Source organism: Gymnoscopelus braueri (assembly GCF_963280865.1).
Source record: "Gymnoscopelus braueri genome assembly, chromosome: 10".
NCBI lineage: Eukaryota > Metazoa > Chordata > Actinopteri > Myctophiformes > Myctophidae > Gymnoscopelus > Gymnoscopelus braueri.
Genome location: NC_137611.1, coordinates 16,754,669 through 16,780,937, shown reverse-complemented (window position 1 = coordinate 16,780,937; position 26,269 = coordinate 16,754,669). Strand labels below are relative to the sequence as shown.

The 26,269-nt window shown below is 42.2% G+C and overlaps 1 protein-coding gene across 1 annotated transcript in view; it reads right to left on the bottom strand.

Annotated features, from left to right (window-relative positions):
* Positions 1-25,695, bottom strand: part of rab2a (RAB2A, member RAS oncogene family) — a 30,773-nt gene extending 5,078 nt beyond the window's left edge. The window contains exons 1-6 of the mRNA XM_080438982.1: positions 25,427-25,695; positions 11,719-11,790; positions 11,403-11,470; positions 4,772-4,854; positions 4,072-4,164; positions 3,569-3,680 (exon numbers count right to left, since the gene is read on the bottom strand). Of these exons, the coding sequence (XP_080295108.1) occupies positions 3,569-3,680; positions 4,072-4,164; positions 4,772-4,854; positions 11,403-11,470; positions 11,719-11,790; positions 25,427-25,472 (474 nt within the window). The 5' untranslated portion in view covers positions 25,473-25,695. The remainder of the gene's footprint in view (positions 1-3,568; positions 3,681-4,071; positions 4,165-4,771; positions 4,855-11,402; positions 11,471-11,718; positions 11,791-25,426) is intronic.
* Positions 25,696-26,269: the final 574 nt, after the last annotated feature.

Here is a 26,269-nt window from a genome sequence, read left to right as displayed (position 1 = left end):
AAAAAACGTTCACAGGAAGGCAGCAGGCATTAGGGCCGCAGAAGAGGAATGTTGAAGTAGTCTTGTTTGTATTGGACCTCGTTCAGGGCATTAGCGTCCAAACCCATTTGTGTGAGTGTTATGAGCAGAGTGGAGTAGCCAGCGACTGGCTTCCCACAGGCCTCCCAGACAGAGCTACTGGTTTGGGTTTAAATGGTACCACAGATCACCACTACTACAGTATGTATGACGTATTCACATAAAAACAAAAACAGAGACTAATTTGGGATCGATGTCCATCATCGCTTCTCCGAAGCCCCTTTCCCACAGTAAAAAACAAATGACACAATCCACTAACACCCGCTAACATCTGCTTCTGTCTTTAGCGGGAAAGGCTACAATCGCCATTCATTCCCGGGACAACTCTGCAGTCGTCACAGGTATTTATTGGCTCTAGCTGCGATTGTCAATGATGGAACCAGAACACCCAAGGTAGATAGATATGCAAATTCCTGCCCCTTTTTCCAGGACACTATAAGACAGCTTCTCCTGATGCTAGGGGAAGAGGAAATAAAGAGATCAAGGGCTCTACCGTGTGAGTATATCACTCACATTTCTGCCCCTAAAACCTGTGACCCTGAAAAAATATTTACAAAGTATACAGTAAAGACCACCGCCTGTAATATTTTCATCCCAAAGTAAATTAAAATTCATCAGCACTTCAGAAGCAATTTGAACATTTAGGTAATCAAAATCCTCTATTATACCACCCCCTGAGTCATCTCTTTTCATAATTGCAAGCAATCCCAAAAGAATCATTCTGATCGGTTTAGATAGTTGTAATTGTGCATTGCCTCTGGACAGCACGCATCTGAGAGAGAAGATAGCAAGAGATTGAGTGAGTGAGTGAGTGAGTGAGACACGACAGACAGATAGACAGACACACAGAGAGAGCGAGAAAGCAAGCAAGCAGTACTTGCAGGCATTTCACGAATACACTTATTTTTTACTGTCTGGACTCTGGAACGCGCCATAACTGATTAGATGACAGATCTTTTTATTTGTAATGGTGGATTTATTTGGCGTTTTATACCCCATAATGATCTGGTGTGTTATTGAACATGACACCAGAAAGAAAAACAGAAAAAGCGCCGTCCTCTACTGGCAATGGGAATGGAGTAAATCACATTTTAGTGGGAAAAGGCTATGATCGATCCCAGTGGTCGCAATTTGATGCAGAGAAGACTCCATATGCAAACGCATACAAGCACACATAAAAACAAATGAATAAATAAATAAATACAACTCAGAGACAGTAGCAGTTTACTCTAAAGTCTTTAAACTTATGCTCTTTAGTTGTGAGAGAGAAATGTTGTCTAAACTCCCTGAGCTACCAGACAACTACCATGGGATAACACACTACTACACACTTTCACTTTCACATGCACACACACACACACACACATGTTTATTTCTACAGAGTTACTAGGCCCTAGGGCCCTGTGCTGGGATTAAACTGGTGCGGAGGGCCCTGGGACCAGTGTGATACTACACACTACTGGTGGTGACAGCCGTTTCACAGCCATCCATCTGTGAGGAATAATAAAAGAAACAGTGCCCCCATCTGGTGAAATCCACACATTGTAACGCCTGAATAAAAAAAAAAAGAACCCCCCCCCCTGCAAACTAGTAAAGGGTTGTCTGCTTTCTTAACACCATGCTGTGGTTGTTCTCTTTACGTTTACAAACAACACACTGATGATGAGGCGAGTTAATGTCATTCTGTGTCCGCGAGGTTATTGCATTGGAAGCCCTAATGAACGTAAAGATGGATGGATGGATGGAGGGTGTGAAAGAACAGAACCAAAGAAAACAGAGTGGGGAAGGGGAGCAAAGAGAGTATGTTATGGGAATGTGCATCTCTGAGGGTCTTCCCAGAAGATTGGTGTCCACCCACGGACCCTGACGACCAGCCGAGGACTCTGATTGGCTGTTGGCTGTCACCGAGGGGAGGAAGGGGGTCATGAATATGTATGAGATATAACTGCTTGATGCACAGCTAGGAAGGGGAGGAGGGGAGGAGGGGAGGTACATATCAGTTACTAGAGAGGGAGCAACAGAGATGGAGGGAGGGAGGGGGAGAGAGCGAGAGAGTGAGAGAGAGAGAGTGAGAGAGTGAGAGAGAGAGAGAGAGAGAGAAAAAGAGGACAGAGAGAAGGAGGGAAGGTAGAAAGGAATAAAAATGAGTAAATGATGGACGGAGCGATAGAGATGGAGGGAAATGGAGAGCGGGAAGGGGGGAGAGAGAGAGAGAGAAAGAGAGAGAGAGGAGACGTAGGGTATCAGGAGGATTGAGAGGACACTAATGAGACAAATTAATCATACCACACACATGCACACACACACACACACACACACACACACGCATGCATGTGTGCATGCACTCTTCCCTGTATTCAACACCTCAGGTCAGGAGAACAGCTGTGTGTGTGTGCGTGTGCGTGTGTGTGTGTGTGGGTGCATGCACGCGACTGATAATGTGTAGGGCATGAGAGAAACTTAAGGGGGGAAAAATCAATGTAAACACACACACACACACTCGATGGTGCCCAAGGCCTGGCGTGCTGTGGTGTGTAGGATGGGATTATTTATGTGATTGGATAAGTGAGAGAGAGGTCCCTGAAGACATCACCATGCATTCATTAAATATACCAACACTCTGTGTGTGTGTGTGTGTGTGTGTGTGTGTGTGTGTGTGTGTGTGTGTGTGTGTGTGTGTGTGTGTGTGTGTGTGTGTGTGTGTGTGTGTGTGTCTACACAACAATTGGGCTGATCTCTGCTGTGTGTGTTTATGTGTATGTATTAACATGGCTATTTATGGTACATGCCATGAAGGCACTTTATTTGGTACAGCAGCTTTGGTTGGGTGGGTATGCATATGTGGTTTTGTTATGGCAGGTCGGGTCTTCATAAGCTGTGCGCCAACAGACGAGACACTTGCGGGTTGTGCTGTTTTCGAAGTGCAAGTAAAATGGACAATTACTTGCACAAAACATCAGAATATTGATGATCGATAGTCGGCCCTTGAGTGCATAAATTATTGATTGATCTTTTGGGTTTTTTTCTTTTTTACTTTAGATTTTTGTAAAGTGATACCCCTGTATTACCGTTAGGGTTAGTCTAAGTATAACATCACTGACCTACTGCAAGAGAGCAGCCAAATGAATGAAAAGTGGTGACGGCAAACAATGCTGTAGCCGCTGGACCACAATTCCCCTCTCAAGACGTTCTTTGTTAACCTCATAGAAACTGAGGGAGACGCGACATTCCCTGCGTGAGCCAAACGCTACAACAACAAAACCTCAGATTCTCAGGGAGGTTTTTTGCTGCCAACATTCCCAGCTTGCATCTGCACCACCATAATATTCATATGCTTATAGACAACAAAATGATAAGCCTGAGCTAATCATTCTGTGAGATCAAATGACATGTGCATCATAATCAGCCTACTTACTAGTGTTTACATTTACGTACAAGAATGTCATAACAATGCAAAAGAGAAAAGTGCTAACAGTGTTGATTCTCTTACCTCCTCTACATTAGAAGCAGTCTTAGCTGAGGTTTCCATGAATATGAGGCCGTGTTCTCTGGCAAATGCCTCTCCCTCCTCCTTCTTCACCTCTCTCCTTGACTCCAGGTCACTAAACGCACACAGATACACATCAACACAGACGCACATTGGAGGAAATGGAACAGACCACAGGCTACACTATTCAAGGTTACAGTAATGTTATCAAGACTGCATGGGATGACACGTGCACACTGCAGTCCGTGACTTCTTGTATACAGATATGAGCTGACATTTTGTAGAAGGATGTGAGAGATAATTCTTGTAGCAACTGAGCAAAAGCATATTTCAAACCCTTGGAAGATTGTGGACCGATTTTGAGGACTGATTTTACAATGGCTATTTCTTAGAGGGTCTGTCCATACATGTAACTATTTCTGACATTTTCAGTCTCCATACATACAATGGAGAATGTGATGCAAGTCCTCATTGGGCACTGCGTTCATGGTCGATATACCACTCACCTCTTGTTTCCGATGAGCATGATGACCATGTTGGAGTTGGAATGTTGGCGTGCGTCCTCTAACCAAGTTGTCAAGTGGTTGAAGGTGTCCCTTCTGTCAAACACATACAGAGACACAGCAGTCAGCTAATTATTATTCAGTCTTATACACTTCTTACATATCAATTAGCCACAAGTGTAGATACTGCAGACAGGAGAGAAACTAAAGCACACTTCAATTATTGTAGTCTGCACGTCTGACCAACTCTGCATTCGTGTTTGACTGGACTCTTTTTAAATTGTGTACCGGGGCCTTTTCTCTGTCTACACTTCAACGGCTTCCACAGTTTTGTTTTGTGTGTGGTCCACTGGAAGCCGTTCCCTCCCTGCACTGCTCTACGTGGTTGACTTGAACATTCTCGATGCAAAATACGTCAAACTAATCTCTCTCTCTGCCCCTCCTGTCACACAGTTCACAACTGGATAAGTAAACTTTCCAGCTGGAGGAAAAGGCCAATAATGTCATGGGAGGCTGAACCACAGGGGACTGGCGCGTATTCAATGGGAATTATCAGCTGCTGGAGATGACACTGTGTCCCTCTCTCCTTGTTTGTCCATCTGGATTTTGTTTTATTTTTCAGGGGGAACCAGAAACTTCCTGGTTCAAATGAGTGCATGCCGACTACTGAGGTTGCATGGCTCCATTTGATTGGCTGCGTTACCTTGTGATGTCGTAGACTAGCAGTGCTCCGGCTGCTCCTCTGTAGTAAGACCTGGTGATGGAACGGAATGACTCCTGACCAGCCTGGAGATGAAGAAATAGATATTCATTAACATGTGAGTAAGATGAACGATGTCCGAGGATCTGCTAATGGACCCAAGTCCGTCCTCTACTGGGTGACGGGTCTGGAGGTTTTTATACGTTACATACACAGTAGAACTAAAGACGCAAAGGAGATAAATAACCATTGGAATGCGTTAACAAGAAATTGTGATTGAATTAATTCCTGTTTATCGTGGTATAAAAATTAATGCGCACGTGCACACGCACACACACGCGTGCAAGCGCGTGCACGCACGGACACACACACACACACACACACACACACACGAGAACTAAACATTCTCTCAATGTCTAACTGGCGCATATCAACATCCAGTCCCTGGTTTTAGTCCTGATCCCCTAGTCGAGTCCAGCTCCTGGTGTTCAAGTCAGCTGGGAGTGGCGAGTAACAGGGACAGAGCAGGGCCTGTTATGTGGACACAATGGACTTCTCTGACACAATCCCTGTTGTCTTTCTGCTTTCCAAAGCCTGTCTCTCTCTCTCTCTCTCTCTCTCTCTCCCTCTCTCTGACAGTGTGTTCCTGGGATCAAACCTGTGTCACTCTAGTTACGGTGCAGTCTCCAAACCCACCACGCCCCCCAGCAGCACCTTGTTCACTCTCCTGTCTGCACTTCCCTGGCTGGACCATAAACTTGCTCATTCGCTGTTCATGTGTCTAGTCCGCTCCACCCTTCTCTCCCTCCCTCTCATACTCTGTCTTTCACTAGCTCTCCAACAGGGCGTGTAAGACTGACCCCTCTCTCAAACCCCCCCCCCCACACCCCCTATTCTCACTTCCCCTTTTTTATTTCTATTAGGGTGATGACCGTTATGGGAACGATGCCCATTGGGAACGCATACCCCTCCGGTTATGCAATATCCATTGTACCGTTGTCAGGGTACACAATGTACCCGTTGAACGAGTACCACGGTACCCATTATCATAGTACTTGGAGGCCATTCTATGACGTCAGTACTATGACATCATATTGATGACATTGTGGATCTCCATATCTGGACAGATTTATGGATATTAGCAGATATCTCTCTAGAGAACCTCCAATCCAACAGACTTCTCACTCTGCAGCGAACTCCCTTAGGTCATCGATACACACAGCAAGTTTGAAGTTGATGATCGCTCTGACGGTTCTCGATATGCGGGGGTGGGGGGGCACAAAACACACACACACACACACAGACAGACACAAGGTTTGCGTAATAATGACGTCATATTGATTACATCAGGGATCGCTATATGGAGATTTGTGTAATATATAGAGATTTTTGTAGGACCAACTGCACTGCACTCCCTCTGGTCCTCTGCAATACAGACACCGAGTTAGAAGTCGATCGGTCAGACCACCTCGGACGGTTCTCGAGATACACGGACACGCTCGCAGGGGATTCCAGGCATTCATAGATAAATAGCTTAGCGCATCTATAGTTAGATAACAATTCTATGTCTCGTGCTGCAGTGTGATATTGTTGTTTCTGTGTGCTTTTAACACGGTAGCAAATGCACAGCACCGCTCTATGGCCTTAACAGGGCTGACAGTAGACAGCTGCAGCCCAGCATCTCCTTCTCCGCTCCTTCTCAAAAGGATGCATCCCGACAGGCAGACAACCAGGCCATGAGTCAGTCAGGAAAACAGTCAGTCAGTCAACCAGCCAGGCAGTCAGTAATGCTATTAGTGAATAAATGATAAATGAGACCGAAAAAAGAGAACGCTGTGTCTGTCTGCCATCTGGTCCACACACACACACACACACACACAGTGTCACTCACACACTCCCAGGATATATCGGTCTCCCCTGGTTCTTTAGGAGTCGTCTAACCTCTGAGACCACTAGAAGGCTGCCAGGTAACAGTACACTGTTGTGCGTTTTATTTTGAGGTGTTTTCAACAGACTGTTTGTGAGCCACAACCGAGACACTTAAGCTTCTATTGACTTTTGGGTATTTGACCTCAGGGAGTGTGTCCTAACGAGCTATGGGAAAAAGACATTATGTCCTTGCTGTAACGTGCAGACAACCGGAGTGTCAGAGCTCGGTGCATCCTGTGGAGTTTCAGACTTGCTCCACTGTTGCTCATGGAGCTCTGACTCCACCTGCTGGCCAGCATGTTAACTGCACCTAACTGCATCACATTATGGACATTGACGTGCCAATAAAATGACATAATACACAGTGTTCCCTCTAGAATTTGTTTAGTAGGGAGGGTAGTGGTGTAGGAATGTTATCGTCTCGATAGGGGTTGGTGGGTGGGTAGGTGGTACAAAAACAGAAACACTATCTACTCTTTGAAATTCTATGCAATTGTATTAATGTAATACTTCAAATGACCTCAGTACTTACAGATTGTGGCTTTATTAATGCACAATTAAACTGTGGTAGAGGGTTGTGTCCCATGATTCAACTCCAAATATTGGCAAGATATCTTCAATAGTTGCTCGATAGATTAAAAACTGTTAATCTAACAGTCTCCCCACTGACTTATATTGGACGGTGAAACCGTTCCCAAAGTGAAATTCTTAGGACACAAAGCAAACAAAATGGATTCTGCCAATGCATGAAATTACGAAACCAGACTCACCTTTTGTTTTTGTCTGTGCACAATGATTGGTAAAGATGCCATGATTTACTTTGGTTAAAATAAGTTTAATTAGCTCTATATTATGTTAGTACTCATTGCTATAGAGTTTTTGTTCAGTAAAAAGGAGTTTCCCATGTCTCTCCAGCTCTTTATTAAACAGAAAATGCATTTTCAGTGCTCTCTCCTGATTGGCTTAGAATTTGTCACCTACCTGAAAGTGTACTATATTTTGTTTACTAAAGAGCTAGAGAGACCCCTGTGACCGAACAAATGCTCTGTAGCAATGATTACTATCAGAATATAGTACTTTAACCTTTTTAACAAACAAAAAAAGATCACTTATCACTTGCTTATCACTTACCCTACCTTTAATCGGTCGCAGAAGCATATTACCTACCAGATCTTATTCCTGATTAAAATAGTAAAATCAACAAGAAGTTGGCGTTTTTATTTTCAAAAGACGCTGAACCCGTTTTTGTAATTGTATACATTGGCAGAATCCACTTTGTTCACATTCACTTGTTAAAAGTGTGACATTGAGACCTGTTTCACTGTGCAATGTTAAGTCAGGGGGGAGAATATTTTTGGATGATGTTTTTTTTTTATCTACAAACTACTGAAGATATCTCACCAATATTTGAAGTTACAGTAGCAAGGTAAAAAAAAAATACTTTAATCGTTGAACAGCCTTCTGTTACACCATGCGTGCAAGTACATACATGTTCTTTAAAAGACCCAAGCGGTATTTAACAAATGTTAAGTGTATTCATTCGTATGTAGGGTATGTTATAGTTTTATATAGTGTCAGACAGGGTATTTATTATTATGTATAAGTGGATGGCCCACAAAACAAAAACAATCATAACATTATTTAAATCACATATCTAGTCTGTCTGTATTTATTTACCCTGCGTAAGAGCTGTGATAAAAGGACAGTGTGTAATAAGCTTGTACTGATTGGCCAAACCAAGACGGGCAGAATTGACACCGCGAGCAACCGCGAGCAACCTCCTTAATTTAGAGCTTTGTTCACGGAGCTCAGCAATATCAGATTTAGGAACTCACTGTGTGAAAGAAACATTGACAAAACTCAGCCGACAAAAACACGGTTGCTGTGGATGGTAAGGTAGAATTGACGGCTGAGGAGATGCTGGGGTTTATCCAGGTGCATAGGAACCAAAACCTTTAACCCATTAAGACCCGGAAAGCATCCGTGTCATTTTAGATTTTGGCTATATTTTAACACTTAACCTGCCAGAATTATTTCAGATTTTTTGCAGTTTATTGCCAGAGATTTTTCATTGAGAAAAAAAAGGTACTCAGGAGCAGAGATACAGAATTTTTAAGTTTTAAGTTAACAATGAAGTGGATAGGAGTCTAGATCTTCGAAAAATCATATCTCCTTGGTCTTTGGGTCAAACTCGATCTTGGCAATCAAGTGATGGATTTGAAAAACGAGTTAACTCGTTCTAGGCTCGTTCTAGGCAATCATGTGTTAACCACTTTAACCATCATTTTATACTTTGGCTATTCAAAAATAGCAGATATAGAAGCTCATAGCGTGTCACTTTGTGCCGCACTATGAGCTTGTCTTGATCTGATATTTTGGAAAAATCTGGAAAGTATATCTTTGAATATATATATATTTTTTAAAGCGATTTTTTAAAAACTCAAATCTTTGCTTCTGGGGGTCCCTGGAACAAAGTATTTTAAGATGGGGGTCGGGTTAGGGGGTAGTTAGTAGTTAGTTTTGGGGGTCCTTGACAGGAAAAACTTTGCGCACCACTGACATAGCAACACGTTTTTCAGAAGGATTTAGAAGACATTTTTAGAATCGGCCTGAGGTCTTAATGGGTTAACGGTTCACAGGATGGCTGTGTTCCAACTAGGGCAAAATCCCGCCAGCAGCACCTGCAGTGTTCTCAGCCAACTCCCTCCTCATACAGCGGGACCACCATTTATAGAATTATAATTTAGGCATTTAGCAGACGCTTTTATCCAGAGCGACTTCCATTAAGCAAGGAATGGAATGCAAAGAGACAGTGTACTAGTACCTCAGGAAACTAGGATCACAGGAAAAGCAAGAACCTAGCATCAGTCTAAAGTTAAACAATATACGATCACAATAATAATCTGTACATTGAAACTATAGTGACAGACAAGGCTGGAAACACCATTGGATGCACCACGCCAGCCCGGATCGGCTCCAACGACCCCCCCCCCCCCCCCGACCAGGTAGGACCCACCGGGTGCTATCGCTGCTTTAAAAAGGGATAGTTCACCCCAAAAAAAAACTATTTTTCTATCGATTAGTCACCCCATGGAGACTTGAATTCATGGATATTTTCGTGATAGCGAACCAATCATCAAAAAGTCCCGCGAGACGCCCACATATTGAAGAAACGCCCACATTTTGAAGAAACACAATTTTCTCGCCGGCTAAATGTAGGACTGGGCTGTTACCCAGACTGGGCTGTTACCCACTAATCACTACCTACAAAGCCCTCAACAACCAGGCCCCCCGCTACATCTCTGGACTCATCAAACGCCACGTCTCCTCCCGCTCCCTCAGGTCGGGTGATGCCAACCTCCTGGACCCCCTCTGGACAAGTAAGCAAACCTGGGGTGACAGGGCCTTCTCGGCGGCTGCCCCCACACTATGGAACTCACTCCCAGCTCATATCAGAGCTGCCCCCACCCTCACCATGTTTAAAACCACACTCAAAACCCACCTTTTCAGACTCGCATTCCCTACAGAAAACCCCAACCCTCACCCCTCCCTTTTGTTTTTGTTTACCTTTCTTTTATAGTTTTAACCTTTTAACTAGTTCGTTCTAATAAAGTTGTTTTTTATCTGCTCTGTAAAGCGACTTTGAGTACCTAGAAAAGTGCTATATAAATCGTATGTATTATCATTATTATTATTATTACCCCAGACTAAAATGAGATGGATGATCAAGATGTGTCTGCACTCTGCATGGTAGCCGTATCTTAGCTAGCATCAATCAAGGCTAGCATTTCATTTGCCAGGGTAGTTCCTCACAGGCAGTAAACTGGCAGTAAAGTTAATCTATTTATTAACATAACCACTTGAACCCCTAAGGGCATGTCATAATAGGTGAACGTTCTGTGAAAATATCAGATCTACAATAATAATAAAAACAATATTAACTTTTGGGTTATTTTTCATCACAGTACATTTTGCACATACGTGAAATTGTTCCTCTGCATTTATATTGGACCTCTGCATTTATAAGGAACAATGAGCGCCATTAATACAGCGCCCAGGGAGCAGTTAGGGGTTAAGTGTCTTGCTCAGGGACACTTTGACACACTGACAGGGCCGGGGGGCAAACCGGGGACCTTCTGTTTCCAATACAGCCATAACATGCTATGGCCTCCCTAAAGCTCACAACGCACTGCAACACAACGTGCTGTGAGCTTGTAGATCGACTATTGTCGGCAAAGACATTTGGGAGGGGGAAAAAAGAGGAGACTAAACCATTTAGACCTGAGGCCGATTCTAAAAACACCTTCTAAATCCTAAGTTTTCTGAAAAACTTCTGCATTAAAAGAAATAGTTGCTATACAGTGTGTATAGCAACATCTAGCAACATCTAAAATGACACAGATGCTGTCCTAGATTGAAAGGTATAAAACGTATAGGTTACCACAGGTGTAACAGGCTAAATACAGACCCTTGGGGAACCCCAGTCAACAAGGTATATAGGGTTGAAGTGGTTTAAGTGTTGATGATCAAAAGCTATTTTTGTCATCATCTTTGTGAGTAAATAAAGCTATGGGTCTGTGCTAAACAAGTGATTGCCCGGCATTTGTCCTCAATATCCAAATTCAGGCAACGACAAATAACAGGCATGCCCGGATAAAAATCTATTACGTCACGGTCATGCTATTATCAAACATTTGTATATTACCGTGTCCCAGATCTGCAGTTTGATCTGTTTTCCATCTATAGTGATCATCCTCGCTCCGAACTCCACACCTGGACACACACACACACACACAAATCATTGTTATTTCAAGTGGCCACACCATCAAGGTAACAAGATTCTTCATATTCATCTATCAGAAGGAAGAATCCTGTTGCCAACATCAATAACAGTGGAACAGAGGCAACAGTTCTCAGTGCCTCCTGATAGTTTCAGACAGCACATCACAACATCTGCCATATTTATTGACCGATATATTGGTATCAGCTGCAGTGTTGTACACTCTCAGAGAGGGTCTTACCGATAGTGAGGTCGTGAACTGGCTGAAACCTCTTGTCTGTGAACTGTAGTAATAGACATGACTTCCCCACACCTGAAACATAAACACATGAAACAAACTCAGTCTCAGAAGTTGGAAAACGGATCACATATATACACATGCACACACAGCATCGTTATCAATTATTGTTACACAGATTTGACACAGGAGGTCTGAGCATTCACTTAAACACACACATGGTAACAACTGTCTGTGAACCAGCAGTTAGTTGTGGATCTAAGGTTATATGGCATCATGTAGACCTACAGTATTTAATTTTATAATCCTGTCTGTGTATGACTTGAAAAATCATATCACATGATCATGATACATTCAATTAAAATCACCTCAATTGAATCCTTAAAAGTGTACACTTCATTGATCGGGCCCCCCAGGGGTCTATACTTGGTCCCCTCCCTTTTTCCCTAGTCGACACCAAATCTCTTCACTGAAAATAGCCAATGTACAAACTCACAACGCTTGTAGATTGGCTATTTTCGCCAAATGTATGCCTAATTGCCCATTATGACATAACCAGAATATAGACGCTAGCTTTCATGTGGTTAAAGCCCCTGCAAAGTAATTTTGTATGGTCCACTGAACGTAGCTAATGTCCCCACATCAAATCAAACGCAATGTATGAAACATGACAGGAAAAACACACAACACCACAGTCTGAACTCATAATGTAAATGCTGCACGGTCGGGAAGATGGGATGTTTGTGTTTAATTGCGTGGATGCAAATATGAATCATGTTTTAAAGTGTGAGTCACATCCTTATATTCACTTGAGGAATCACAAAGGGAGGTGTTGCTTGTTGACCTCTGTAGACGGATACCGGCTCGTGGTGGGTGGTCATCATACTATGCATTTCTTTAAATAAAATATAATGAAAAATATCAGATACAAGCTTACGATGAGACACCGCCGTCACAATTGTACACTGTGAGCGTGTAGATATTTTTGCAGGCATGCAAATAGCCCCGAGGTGAAAAAGGTGACATGTTGTTTTCTTTCGGGTCAGGTGTCACACAATTGCCCTATTTGGGTTAAAAAAGGTGACTGTAGCTGAAAAGTGACACTTTTGCATTTGCTATTTTGGGCATGTCGTTATATGTGAAATTTATATATGCAAAAATAGACCATCTACAAGCTCACAACACATTGTGAGCTTGTAGATCCATCGTACAACCAAGTATTAAAGTCTTAGGTGAGTCTTAGTGACTTTTCGGGAAAGACGACTTTGAAGTATGCATCATAATGTTCACCTAATGGTTAAAAGCTGTTTACCATCTAATTAAAAGCCTGTCTCAAGGCCAGACGGCTGGGTTATGCTGGAGGATTAATGTCCTCTCCTGCTCAGACAGGATCTTTTTTTCATCCTCAGTGGTCTACAGCGGAAAGGTTAATGTTGATAGAAAGAACCTTTAGGAAATAAAGGTAGTGTCTTGTGTATGTGTGGCAAGGCTGGCATCATAATGGAACTCTCCTCCGCCCACACACTGTTTGAAGAATCAAATCTTATCAGTCCGTTTCTTAACACCCAATTCCTGTGCAGCGGCTTTACCTCCATCTTCTCATAATGTGATATAAAAACAGGCTTCCTCCTTTAACCCATTCAATCCGGGAACGCATCTGTGTCATTTTAAGATTTGTTTGGCTATTCAAAAATTAGCAGATCTACAAGCTCATAGCGTGGCACTGAGTGCCGCGCTATGAGCTTGTAGATTTTTTGGAAAACTCCTGAAAATGTGTGCAAATCTTTGAATATATATATATATTTTTAAAGCGAAGATTTGTAACTCAAATCTTTGCTTCTGGGTGGGGGGGGTGGGGGGGGTCCCTGGAAATAGACATTTTGAGATGGGGGTCTGAAGCCAAATACGTATCTAAAAGAAAATCTAAATCCTAATAGTATGTTGCTATATCAGTGGTGCTCCAACTTTTCCATGTCAAGGACCCCCAAAATGATATGTATTTGGCCGCGGAACCCCCCATCTCAAAACATATTGTTCCAGGGACCCCCAGAAGCACAGATCGGAGTTAAAATGTTCGCTTTAAAAACATAAGATTTGTAAACATTTCCCCAAATCTCTCAAAAAAATTGCAGATCTACAAGCTCATGGTGCGGCACTCGGTGCCGTGCTATGAGCTTGTATATCTGCCATTTTCTAATAGCCTAAGAAATCTTAAAATGACACAGAATGCGTTCCCGGTCTTAATGGATTAAAGCAATATTCTATGTTTGTTTACAGCATTTTACTTTAGTTTTTCCCCCCAGGTGTTCAGGAAGGAGTCAAGCACCAATAATGGCCACTGTGGGGAACCATAGTCTTTCACCACTGAGTTTCGCCAATAACTAAAAGGCCCATTTATACTCCCGTTACGAACGAAAATAAATACATCTGGTTCAAACGTGATGCAACCATCACTGCTCACATACTTTCATGCGTCTTTTGCGTTGGCATGGCTGTTAAACAATACATTCACTAGAGTGCAGTTCAGAGTCAACGGTTTTCTGAAAACAAACATGGCGATGGCGGTCATAATGATGTACCGAACAAAAAGGTTTAAAAGTTCTCACTAAAAAAGGTTCTCACTAACTTGCATAACCACTTCACAATACGTTTAGCCATTTTTATAAAGTCTTCGTTTGTGCAGTACTAGTTCAAGCAAACGTGGGAGCTAGAGCTATATACTGACTTTCAGAAAACTTGCAGAAAGACGGATTGAATGAAAGCAGAAAATGGCCAGAAGACTAACATTGAGATTAAATTAAATTGACAGTATATTTCCACTAATATCCACACTGATGCAGTCTCAACTGTCAATCCCCACCCAGCTGAAGGCATCTACACATCTACAATTAATCAGTGTTTATGTACTTTTCACCTAAAGCAGAAATGGCCAACAAACACACAGGAAAGAAGAGAGTAAGGGGTGTTTTATATTTTTTGCGTGTCGGTGTCACGCATCGAAAATAGCCAGTCTATAAGCTCACCTCAGAAGCTTGTAGTCGACGGGCTATTTATATAACAGGGCGCACAATCAAGTATAAATTAGGCTGAACATTTCCGTTGCTCATCTCTGCAGACTCTGCCTCCTCATTTGCATAATAACTCAACTCAAGACAGTTGATTGGTCAAACAGGAGGCAGACCTCCCCAACATCCAGGGGGTCAGAGGGCATTGCCATGGCAACAGAGATGGGACTAGCTGCTGTGCCCAGAGCGACCATTTTAGCCTCAAATGTCAACAGTCACCATAAGGGAGACAATATGGGAGATGGAAGGGTGTTAATGTAATTCTTCACCTCCAGCTGAAGGCGTGTCTCATGAGATTCTTGCCGACAAGTTTAACACAAAAGGAAGCTGAATGTTGCAAGCGAAGGCAACAGTTTTACATTCTTAGAACTTGCAAAAATGCTGGTGTCCCAGTTTTTGTTTTTAAAATGAAAAATAAAATCTCAAAACTGGTGTTAGCCTGCCAAGAAATTCAGGTAAACCACAACAACAAACATTTATTTTCAACAAGGTCTGGAGTTACAATCACGGCTTATATACTTATGCTAACACACAGCTTATATACTTATGCTAACACACATACACACACACACAGTAGAGAAAAAATAAGTTGAACCATTCTCAAACATTTTAGAAAAGAATGAAGTTGACTTCAATTGAAAAGTGTTACAACTGTGGCTGAGCTGATACCAAACATTCCTCTCCGATATAACCCAGCAACGCTTAGCAGCCATGTGGTCAACATTGTTACTTCTAAGAGTACAGATCAGACATGTTGAAAGAGATACAAAGAGACATACAGACATAGAGAGAGAGAATGTGTGTGAGAGAGAAGGATAAGGAGAAATCAACATACACAGAAGAGATAGAGAGAGGGAGAGAACCCTTCCTCCTTTATTGTTTCCAAGGGTTACCATCACCAGGCAGTGGCGTTGCTAGGCAGGGGCGCTGTGGTGATGAGAGGATGGAGAGAGAGAGGAAGGGCTCACTGGAAGGACCCTTGTATATTGTCGCTGTCTGGTGGAAACCTTGTATGTCCTAAACTGTTCTTTTAAAACATATATTATTATAATTGTTTAATTAAAAAGTAAAATTAGCCGATCTATAAGCTAACAACTTTTCCACTACTTTTGTGCGACATGATGAATTAGGGCATTAATTGACAAAAAAACTCACTCCCAGCTCACATCAGAGCTGCCCCCACTCTCACCACGTTTAAAACCACTCAAAACCCACCTTTTCAAACTCGCATTCCCTACATTAAACCCAACCCCCTTTGTTTACCTTTCTTTTATAGTTTAACCTTTTTAACTAGTTTTTCCTAATAAAGTTTTTTTGTTTTTTTTGTTTCTGTAAAACGACTTTGAGTACCTAGAAAAGCGCTATATAAATCATATGTAGTATTACTATTATTATAAAAAGTTGAAATATGGGGATATGAGGTTTCCGCCCGACAACGACACTATAGGTCTGGGATCATAAGCCTGTCATTATCCCCTGCATTACACCGGCAGTGTGCAGTCTACACACACGACACAGGGCAAATAATCAAAAGTATATTGAAACCAATATTTAGAACCAGTAACTGACTTAATCTAGCTCATGGTTACCCGATTGATGGACGAACAGTATTTGTTTGTAACAGTTAAGCTATTTCTTGTATAAAATAACAGAATCAACACGAACAAAATTGACTAACGTGATTAAGCACTTAACCCTGTATCATACTTTGCTGTAAAACGGTGGTGTACAAAAATAGTGAAAATAGCCTATCTGCTATTTTCACAATTTTCTTCTTCCTTCATTAATCATAATCGGGGGAAAAGTTTGAAATAATCGTGATATTGTTTTGAAGTCATATCGCTCAGTCCTATGTTCACCCCTTCCTGCCGAATGCACCAGGTTCATGAACCGTCTTAATGTTATGCAGTTCTTTACACACACACACACACACACACACACACACACACACACACACACACACACACACACACACACACACACACACACACTTTACGGCCTTACTTCAAGTTGTACATTTACAGCCCAACATCACTACTATCTTCTTCAGAAGGTGTATGGTACCCATGGTGCACCCTGGTTAATAGCCTTGTGTTCCACTACTGTAACCTGCTGTGCTTCTGCTAAAGTGACCGTGGTTCTAATCATCGTTATAATTATCAGAGGAAGTATTGATGAGAGCAGCGTTTGTTCTTTCAGATCTAGAGAGGATGTGTGTCATTGGTGAATGTTTCCACCTGTAATCATGATGTAAACACAGCCTCACCACACTGAGTGTTTACCTGTGTGGCTAACCGAGTTGCGCTGATCAAACTAAGGTCATTCAAATAAGTGGAGAGAGCAGCTCACCCCACAAGAAAACAAACAGCAGCGCTGACTGGCTTCATTTTGGACTGGGTGGCTAACTAGCTAGCATAGTCACACATTGCTGAATAGAAAGACACCACAAAATCTACACTAATTTCAAAAGGCAGGGGATATAGGCGAACCGCGGATTTGATTTGTTACTGTACGTTTCACTTTTTGAAGGGCTTGACTTTTAAAATAAACAAAAGAGGAAAAAAAAAACATAGCTGATAAAGAAAAACAACAAATCCATCAAACTAGGAAACCACAAGGCAATTGAAAACATTTCCAGAAAGACAGGTGACAGATGACTAACTTTATTTGAACGCTGTTCACATTGAAGGCTCCGTCTGCTCGCTGCATTCAAGTACATCGGTTGCGCAACATACAACTCTATCATGCAGTTAGTGCATCCAAGGCTCGTGATGTGCACTGCAAAGTTATATCTATGAATATGATGTCATCATGTCATGCTATGGTTAACTATGGATAACCACCAATTAACCACCAATTACCAAGCGTACATGTTAACAAGAAAATGCCCATCCCTCCCTGCTGGCTAACATTAACACACCGGAAAACATATTGAGTTTCCACTTAAATGAGATGTTCTTTCTCATTACATTGAAGTAGTACAGTGTTATTTTTCTTACCGATAGCTCAGTATATGTTTTCTGGATTGTGCTATAGGTGTTAATGAGGTCAATAGCCAGTAAACGTATGTTATCTCAGGGGAATATGATCATTTTGAATACCTGGATCAGCAGAGAAAACCTGGAGGAAAGAAAACACACTCTGCTCTTACTTACAAGTACTTTGGAGAGAAGTCACGTAACCATTGCGTAGCTCTACAGTAGGGGCTCACTGGCCTGTGGCTGTACGGTCAGCTTCCTATGTGTGTGTATAAGTTAAACGTGTTAGAAACATTGGCATATGGGCGCTCGGGTGGCGCGGTTGTATCTACAGCCTGCCACCGCAGAGTCTAGGGGTTCAAATCCGCCGCGGTGTATCCGGCTTGGCCGAGCATCTATATGAACACAATTGGCCCGTGTTCAGGGGAGGGAAGCTGGGCAGGGAGGGTGATATTTGTCACTGTACATAATCCTACAAACTGGGCAGGTGACAAGCAGTGACAAGCAGTGACAAGTAGTGACAAGCAGTGACAAGCAGTGGGAGGAATTAATTGGTGTAACAACTAAATTGGGGAGAGAAAAAAGGGTGAAAATAATTAGCTCAAAATTATAGAATTATAGAAAAGAAAACAAAAAGAAATGTATTATAGCCGCCCTCCATTTTTCCCTCCACAGTCGACACCAAATCTTTTAGCCGAAAATGGTTGATGATGTGCAAGAGTTGTGAGCAGAATGTTCGCCCCCAGAATAGGGACTCTAGGGTTTAAGTAAACTGACATAATGACTTATTACACACATTTTTATTCATTTCTGTGTAAAATCAACATTATTGGGCAATAATATTACAGCATTTGTCACCCTTTGTACACTATATAGCCAGACAACAACGACAGAGTCTCCAGGGCCAGCTGTTACCGGCTAACCATTTATTACACTGTGTAGCATGACCCCAGGCCTCACCGTTATTGTCTCAATTATTCTCCTGACTTATTCTCATGAATAATGCATTTCGTATCAGGCGGTGCCATCAACATAGCACAATAAAAGCAGGAAATAACGAGTCGTGGTATCATAACAACTGTAATAAATGTGAGCTGTCCAAGCCACCTAAAAATATATTATAATATAGGCTATACTTGTATGTAGCAATCGATTTATTATAGTCGACACGACATAATCTTCCTGCCCTTTGCACACAGCGCACACCTGAGAAATGATAATCGGCTGTGAGCATCATTAAAGATCACTGAAATTAGAAATTACCAGGAGTGGCCTATCCATCGAGTTAACTGTCTGTGCTCCATGAAAAGTAGACTTATTTTGAGGTTGAAACATGCAGAGTAGAGGTGGTTATAATTCAGGGTGGGATTTTGTGGGGAGAACTGTCTATCTGCCAGGCTGATCTCTGGACGAGCTGGCTGAAGGTCCAGCAGCTTAAGAAAATAGCTAGCCTGAAAATTGCCGTTTCCCCACCCCCCTGGGATCATTTTGCTGTGTACACCTGCACCAACAATAACCGTTTTTTTTTTCTACAGGTGGAAACAAGAGAGATGAGCCTCTCTTGATGAGGTTTTCATGATCCTGGAGCTGTTCCAGGAGGGATATCGTCGCTGTCGGGTAGAAACCATGTATTGTCATTTTAACGTTTTTATGATTTTTCATTCATGAATGCCCCGTTTTAGACTCTGTAGAATGGCAGTCTCGTGCAAAAATCTACAAGACACATCGAACATTTGTGAATAGCTTGAAAGATTTCACCCAAACATGACATGCCCAAAATAGAGATGCCAGTTTCAAAGTAGTTAAGTCTGTCTGTGGGCTCTATAAATATTTAACTAACGAAAAGTATTAACAAGAGCTTGTTGTGACTTAATAATAACTATGTTGTTGTTGGATCCATTGGAACACAGGTTATGGTATAAGTAACGGTTTTGGCCCAACAGTGATGATATGCGAAAGCTGCTTTAGGATTTTTAATGATACTATAGTCCCTAGTGTCCCCACTCCTTTGGGCAATTTTTTGTCACAGTACATTTGAACAGAATTTGTCCTCTGCATTTACCCATCCTTAACTATTGGGAGCAGCGGGTGCCATTTACACAGCACCCGGGGAGCAGTTAAGCGTTTAGTGTCTTGCTCAGGAACACTTCCGACACATAGACCGGGGCCAGAGGCCCATTCAGCTATGGCCGCCCACTGGGCTCAGTAGCTGGTTGTACAGTCGTATTACAAACTTTGTAATACTTCTTCTCACTTCCCACTCACTTTTGAAAGTGAGCACTTGCTTGAGTTTTCCTAAAGTAACAGATTGAGGATGTGTCACTATCAGAAGAGGGATCAACACTTGTGTTTCATCACTACTTTGATATGAACAAGAGGAGGAAACTGTGTTTGTTATAAAACAATTGTATTACATGCCACCAACTAGTTGCTATTGCCCTCTAGTCTAGAAGCAGTTGCACTCTAGAAGCATACAAGGCATACACTAAGCTGGAGGTACTTTTGCAGAAGAAATACTGGTTAACCTAGTGCCATTAAAGAAAACACGTAGGAGACTGAAGGACACTATAATAGAAGCAATTAGAGGGTAACAATATGGCCCTTGGCACAGGCTACTGAGGCTGTAGTCGTTTAAGTAAATGAGGATGGAGATTTCTACAGCATATTTCATATTTCTTCACAATTGAAGAGCTTTAAAAACACCACCAACGGCACCAATAAGCAATGAAGATACTGATAGTACTAATCGGCTATTTTAGCTATTTTGTCAAATAGGGCTCAAGTGGTTAAATACTTAGAACGGCATGAGAAACAAGTTAACAAAAGGAGTAGGAACTAAGAGAGGAGGACACTGTTGGGAGTGTTGGCTTCACAACAGCACTGTAAATGTGAACCATGTATCACTCACAACTTAACATTTTCAGCCAAGACTCCCTGACCATCTGCCCTTCCTCGTGCTCAGTATGGAACAGTAGTCTATGATGATAACAGAGGGAGCTGACTTAATGCATGGGTCAATCACTGTGATCACTGCACATTTATCTCTGCAGTATGCAAGATCGCTCAAGGAGCAGAACTAGGCTTTCCTGGTAGATTCATTTGAATTTTCAGTTCACTTGTTGAATGAGTGTTCAAGTTAAACGACCATACTGGTGGTCTGTCATGTTTAGCTTATAGATTGCGACTATCCGTACGTACAATACTGTCAACCATTGTCCAAAGCATGCAGCCTGCTGTAGTTTGTTTTGTATTTGAGGAAACCATTTTTTTCTTTAAATTAAAAGTATGAAAACCCAACAAGCAGGGACTTAAACTTGCTTGAGATAGTTATCCAACGCACCACATTTTATTGCAACATTATTTTTTGTATCATGTGTAACGGTTGGGGGAGACAAGGTGTAAAGGTAGTCGACACACCCAGTTGAGACATGAAGGCCTATAGGCCAATACCAGACCTCTTGACAAAGACTGCCAGATAAGGACACCCTGCACAGCCTGTTCAAGGCAGGAATGTTGTGCCGTTATTCCGCCTCACCATTCTGCATAGAATGGCGAAACACGGGGTATCCTTGTTTTGCTGTGAAGCCGGCAGTGGGGATAGTCAGAGAGCTGAATACACATCTGTAACAGGGACTGCCGGCAGGTCGGGACAGTGTGACGTGTTGTTTAATGTCCACACACCTTTCTACCTCGAACTGCTCACCGCTTCTCTTCAAATTCTCCTCCAACATATTTCTGATTGCATAAACACGTTGCTCACATGAATCCAACATTCTATTAATGTTACTCAGCATCATGTTATTTCTCTCTCTTACACACACACACACACACACACACACTAGTGATGCGCGCGTCCATCTTTTTTTTACCCACACCGACCAGCATTTTTAAATAATTTCACCTGCAACCATCCAACCTGCTTCAATGCATCTCCAACCCCACCCGCTGTCATTAATGATGGACAAAGCTTTTTCAACTAAAAAATGCGAAGCTTTTTTCCTAACAAAAATGGGCAACATCAGTTCTGACCGTATAATGGAAACAGATTTAAATAATTAGTCAATACATACATATACGCAATAAGCCGGTGTTGTAAATGTATCAAATCTACTGACTGCTAACTGCTGTCATCTCAAGTTGTGTGTGAGTCAGAGAGAGGGAGAGAGTATCTATGCCGATTTATTTTGTCCCATCTGCAAATAACAATCTCCACTGAAAGCATTACCTAACTGCAAGTGCAATGCTTGCGATATTTCCTGACATTACTTTCTTTTTAAAGTAATAATTTTGTGTGTCGTTTCTGCTTTCCAAAAATCGATATATTGTTTCTAAAATATATATATATATTGTGTCACAGCAGGGTGATCTGACTCATTACTGCTGTAAAAGTAACCACTTGGATTCAAACCCAGCTCTCCTGCATGGAAAACCAAACATCTACTGCTCACGCCATGCGGAATCCCTCCTGGCCAAGGGGGATATTAGACCTCAGGGCTTCAGGAAGGACTACTCTGTCTGCTACATAAATACAGAAGGGATTTAAGTTCATGAAAATTTGGGTAAGTGTAATCCTCAGACTGCACTCACAGCAAAATGATGAGTCATGTAACTTAATAATGCATGACTAATAAGCAAAACCCACATATACTCATTTAACTGTCCATAATTAAAACAAAAATGATGTGCCGTTTGTTTCTAGTCATATCTTCTACGCAAAATGTCCTATTTGTGTTTGATGTGATCAGTTTGTGCAAATATATGCGTGTACAAATACCTGTTTAGTTTTGACTAGTTAACTTGGGACTAATTTCCTGTCTCTCTGTTGACAAAGAATCATCACATGATCCACTCTAGGCAAACAACTTAGGTAACTCATCCAATATGAGGACAAAAACATAACTGTCCGTCACTCAAATCCCACCGTAAACCCAACCCTTCAGACACGGAGGTCGTTCAAATCCCTGCTGCCATCTACACCCAAGCTGCACTCCTTTCTGGGAAGCTTCCTGAACAGAGCAAATTGAGAGTTTAGATTGGTAGTTCTCAAAGGAGGGAGCCGAGGAGGTGTCTTAGGAGTAGGACCCCAGAGGTTTGCGATGGGATCCCAGCTATTTGTTGCTAAAATTCTATCAGTGTTTAATTCATTGTGATTTAGTACAATGAGAGATCCAACATTTTCATCTGCTGGTATTTTCACAGTTACAGTACATTTCTATAATAGATCACCATACTAAAAGCATCTTAAGATGCAGATCTGGTTGACAAAACCTTGAACCTCTTGCCCATTTATCTGACAGTCCATGATATGTAAAGCTTGGCCATTTCTACATTAGACAACATCCTCAAACCAGACACACCTGTGCCACAGGCTAAAAATTGATTCCCTTAAGTCAACATGTATAAAAAGGTCTCAGCATAGCTGTCTGTATGGATATTTATTGGGTATTTTCCATACTTTTACAGTAGATTTCAGAGAGACCATAAATAATGTCTGGAATGTAACCCTCCTTCTACAGAGTATGAGGTAGAGCTCTCAGCAGCTCTCTTCAACACTATGAAGCTGTAAACAAAAACACTTTGACACTTCAAGCCATGAGACTGTTTCACAACACTAAACTTGAAAGCACATAAAAATATTTCATGGCCTCCAATCTCTAAAAGCAAGCAGCCCACCAAAGAGACAAATAAAAAAATGCGAAGCTAACAAGACAGTAAACAAATGACAACATTACCCACTGACTGGACGCCCATAATTTCTTTGTAAAAAAAAAAGAAGTTAAATGACATCAATTCTACCTCTACTTTCCTGGCAATATACGTGACTTCAAGGCACTCCATGTATTTCATAATAATGTCACATGATCTAAAATATGAATATTTGTCTAAAGGTTCTATGGTTTTAGTAAATAATCAGCCACAGATTAAACCAATCCACCATATCCCAAAACATGTCACTCACTGTAAAATCCAGGGAAAACTTCATTTAAAATGTTAAACATGGATGTTTTATACTGTACTACAACCCAATGCAACAAGACTAGCAAGCAATCTTTTCTAATAGACTGGGGAGAATTAATTGTGTCTGTGACCAATCCATATCTTTGATGAAGGGTCACAATGAAGCTGCCGGGTCATCCGTGTCTTACATTTTAACATGAACAGTGTGTGTGAACACTGAAATAAGATACAACTAATGCATGTGAGGGAGGTGAGGGGGTGAGGGGGTCTTCGGTTTGGCTCCATGTAGTAAAGGATCCTGTTCCTCCTCATCATCATCACACCACCTCAACAAAAACACAGATGTGACCAACCAGGCAATTCCATTTCATAAATGACATATATATTCCTGCTGTTGATACTTGTTTACTCATATTTTTGTTCAGCAGCCTCGGGCAACAACAACACAATGATGCACCTGCTGCTGTTGAAACACCCAAGCGAGTTTAACCAGGCCCCTGGTCAGGATACAAAAGCTAACAAGAGTAAACAAATGACAACATTACATTAACCACTGACTGGCCACCAATAACGTTTCACACATCACAGTGCTATAAACGTGGCTGGAATTAGACTACAAACAAAGGAATCCGTATCCCCTAAATCCTGTTTATGCGACACTAGGGAATGTTTGTCTGATCATCCTAATCGTTATAAAACGCCATTTCGGGGAAATACTGGAGAGATTGGCCTTCAGGTTGTCTGCCAAGAAGAGACACTATGATGAGATCAAGTGTGTTCTTGTTAATAATAACGCATGTTAACCAGAGAGAGCAGAGGTCGTGGTGATCGTGTTTCGTGTACCTGCTGAGTTGTCATATTTGCTGCTATGTTGTGTACAACATGCTACGTAGGGAACACTATATCAGCTAAAAGGCTAACTAGCAGGGCTAACGTAGCTAGCCTGAGGCTAACACCCCCACCCTGGCAGTGATGCCAGATCTTGTGAGAGAAATAAGCAACCAGGTCTGGGGAAACAAGCCCAAAAGATAGGCCACATGAGCACTTTAAACCTATAACCATACTATACATCGATCGGCTATTTGAAAAATAGCAGATCTACAAGCTCACAATGGAGATTGTAGATCAGCTATTTTCAAAAGATATCTTGAAAAAAATATTTTGACAACACAAGTATTGTATGGGGTACCTGGCAAACAAATACACATGGAGAAGTTGAACCACTGTGGTTTAAACAACATTTTGGAAACAAGTCCAAAATAAGCAGCAAACACTTTACTAGAAACAAGCCCAAGAAAAAACCGCAACCACCCACTTGACAGAAAAACAAGCCCAAAGTCCCTTATAATAAGCGGACATGGCAACGCTGCACCCTGGGCGCAAGAGAGTACAGACGAAAGACGATACAGGCCTCTCTAACGTGTCAACAACAACAGCTCTTAACGACACAACGCAGACAAAACGTTGTGCCAAAGTGTCGCTTCGTGTGTCAGGGCCATTTGTAGTGTTTTTTCAGACTGACAGTGTTATAGGGAGGCTGCTGTCATGCCACCCTCTCTCTCTGCTTTGCTTTTTACACCACGTCATTGGACCGTCCAACACTGCGGAAATGGAGCGCAGCTAGCATGGCTAGCATGCTAAAGAAGTGGCTAACCCCAGTAGCTAGCTACCCCCAGTGCTATAATAGCTGTCACTAGTTGCTCTGCTCACCCGTGTCTCCGATGATGATGTATTTGAAGAGGTACGCGTACGCCATGGTGCCCCTGCTTAGCTGTGCGAGAAATGACGATCACCTGTTCCCTGGTCCCCGTCCTTATCTCAGCCGAACCGACCGTTTTTAAAAACCGTGTGGATATTAGAGATCGCCCGGGTTGTAGACTCTGCTTTTTGTGGCTGTCAGACGGGCAGCTTTAGCCTCCTTTTCTCTGTTCGGTACTGCCGATGGGAAGGAACAATAAACAGCCTCCTCCGACTCCTCAGCTATGGCTACGTCATAAGTTCCGCCCCCGCCACCGCCACCTCGCCACGCATGCCGCCCCGAAATGCACGGAGCTCCCGTTAGATGTCGCCCCCATACCATACCTATATTATAGGTTGACCCTTGGCCTTCTTAACCTTCACCCATTAATTTAACACCCCCTGACCCCCAACAGACAGCCCAGTTGTTGCACAAACTGTAATTTGCCCCATAGACTTGCACAAGCGTGAACTAAAAGCATGTTCGCTCGAGTCTCACCCATATCTGGCCTATTTTCAGTTGTTCTGAAAGAGGGGCTTCCCAGGGGTGAGGGGTCCTTGGGGGAGGGGCTCGAGGGGTCCAGGGGGTCCCCTGCTAAATTAGTAATAGCATCAAAATCAGTTTAACCGCTTAAACTCCTATAATGCAACGGCTATTTGAAGATTGCTGATCTACAAGCTCACAATGCTTCATTGCACATGACGTGAGCTTGTATTTCTGCTATTTTAAAAAAATCGAATACATTTGGAATAATTTTGAAACATTTTAACATCACAAATCTTGTGTGGAGCCCCAGAGGTCCCTGGCACAAACCA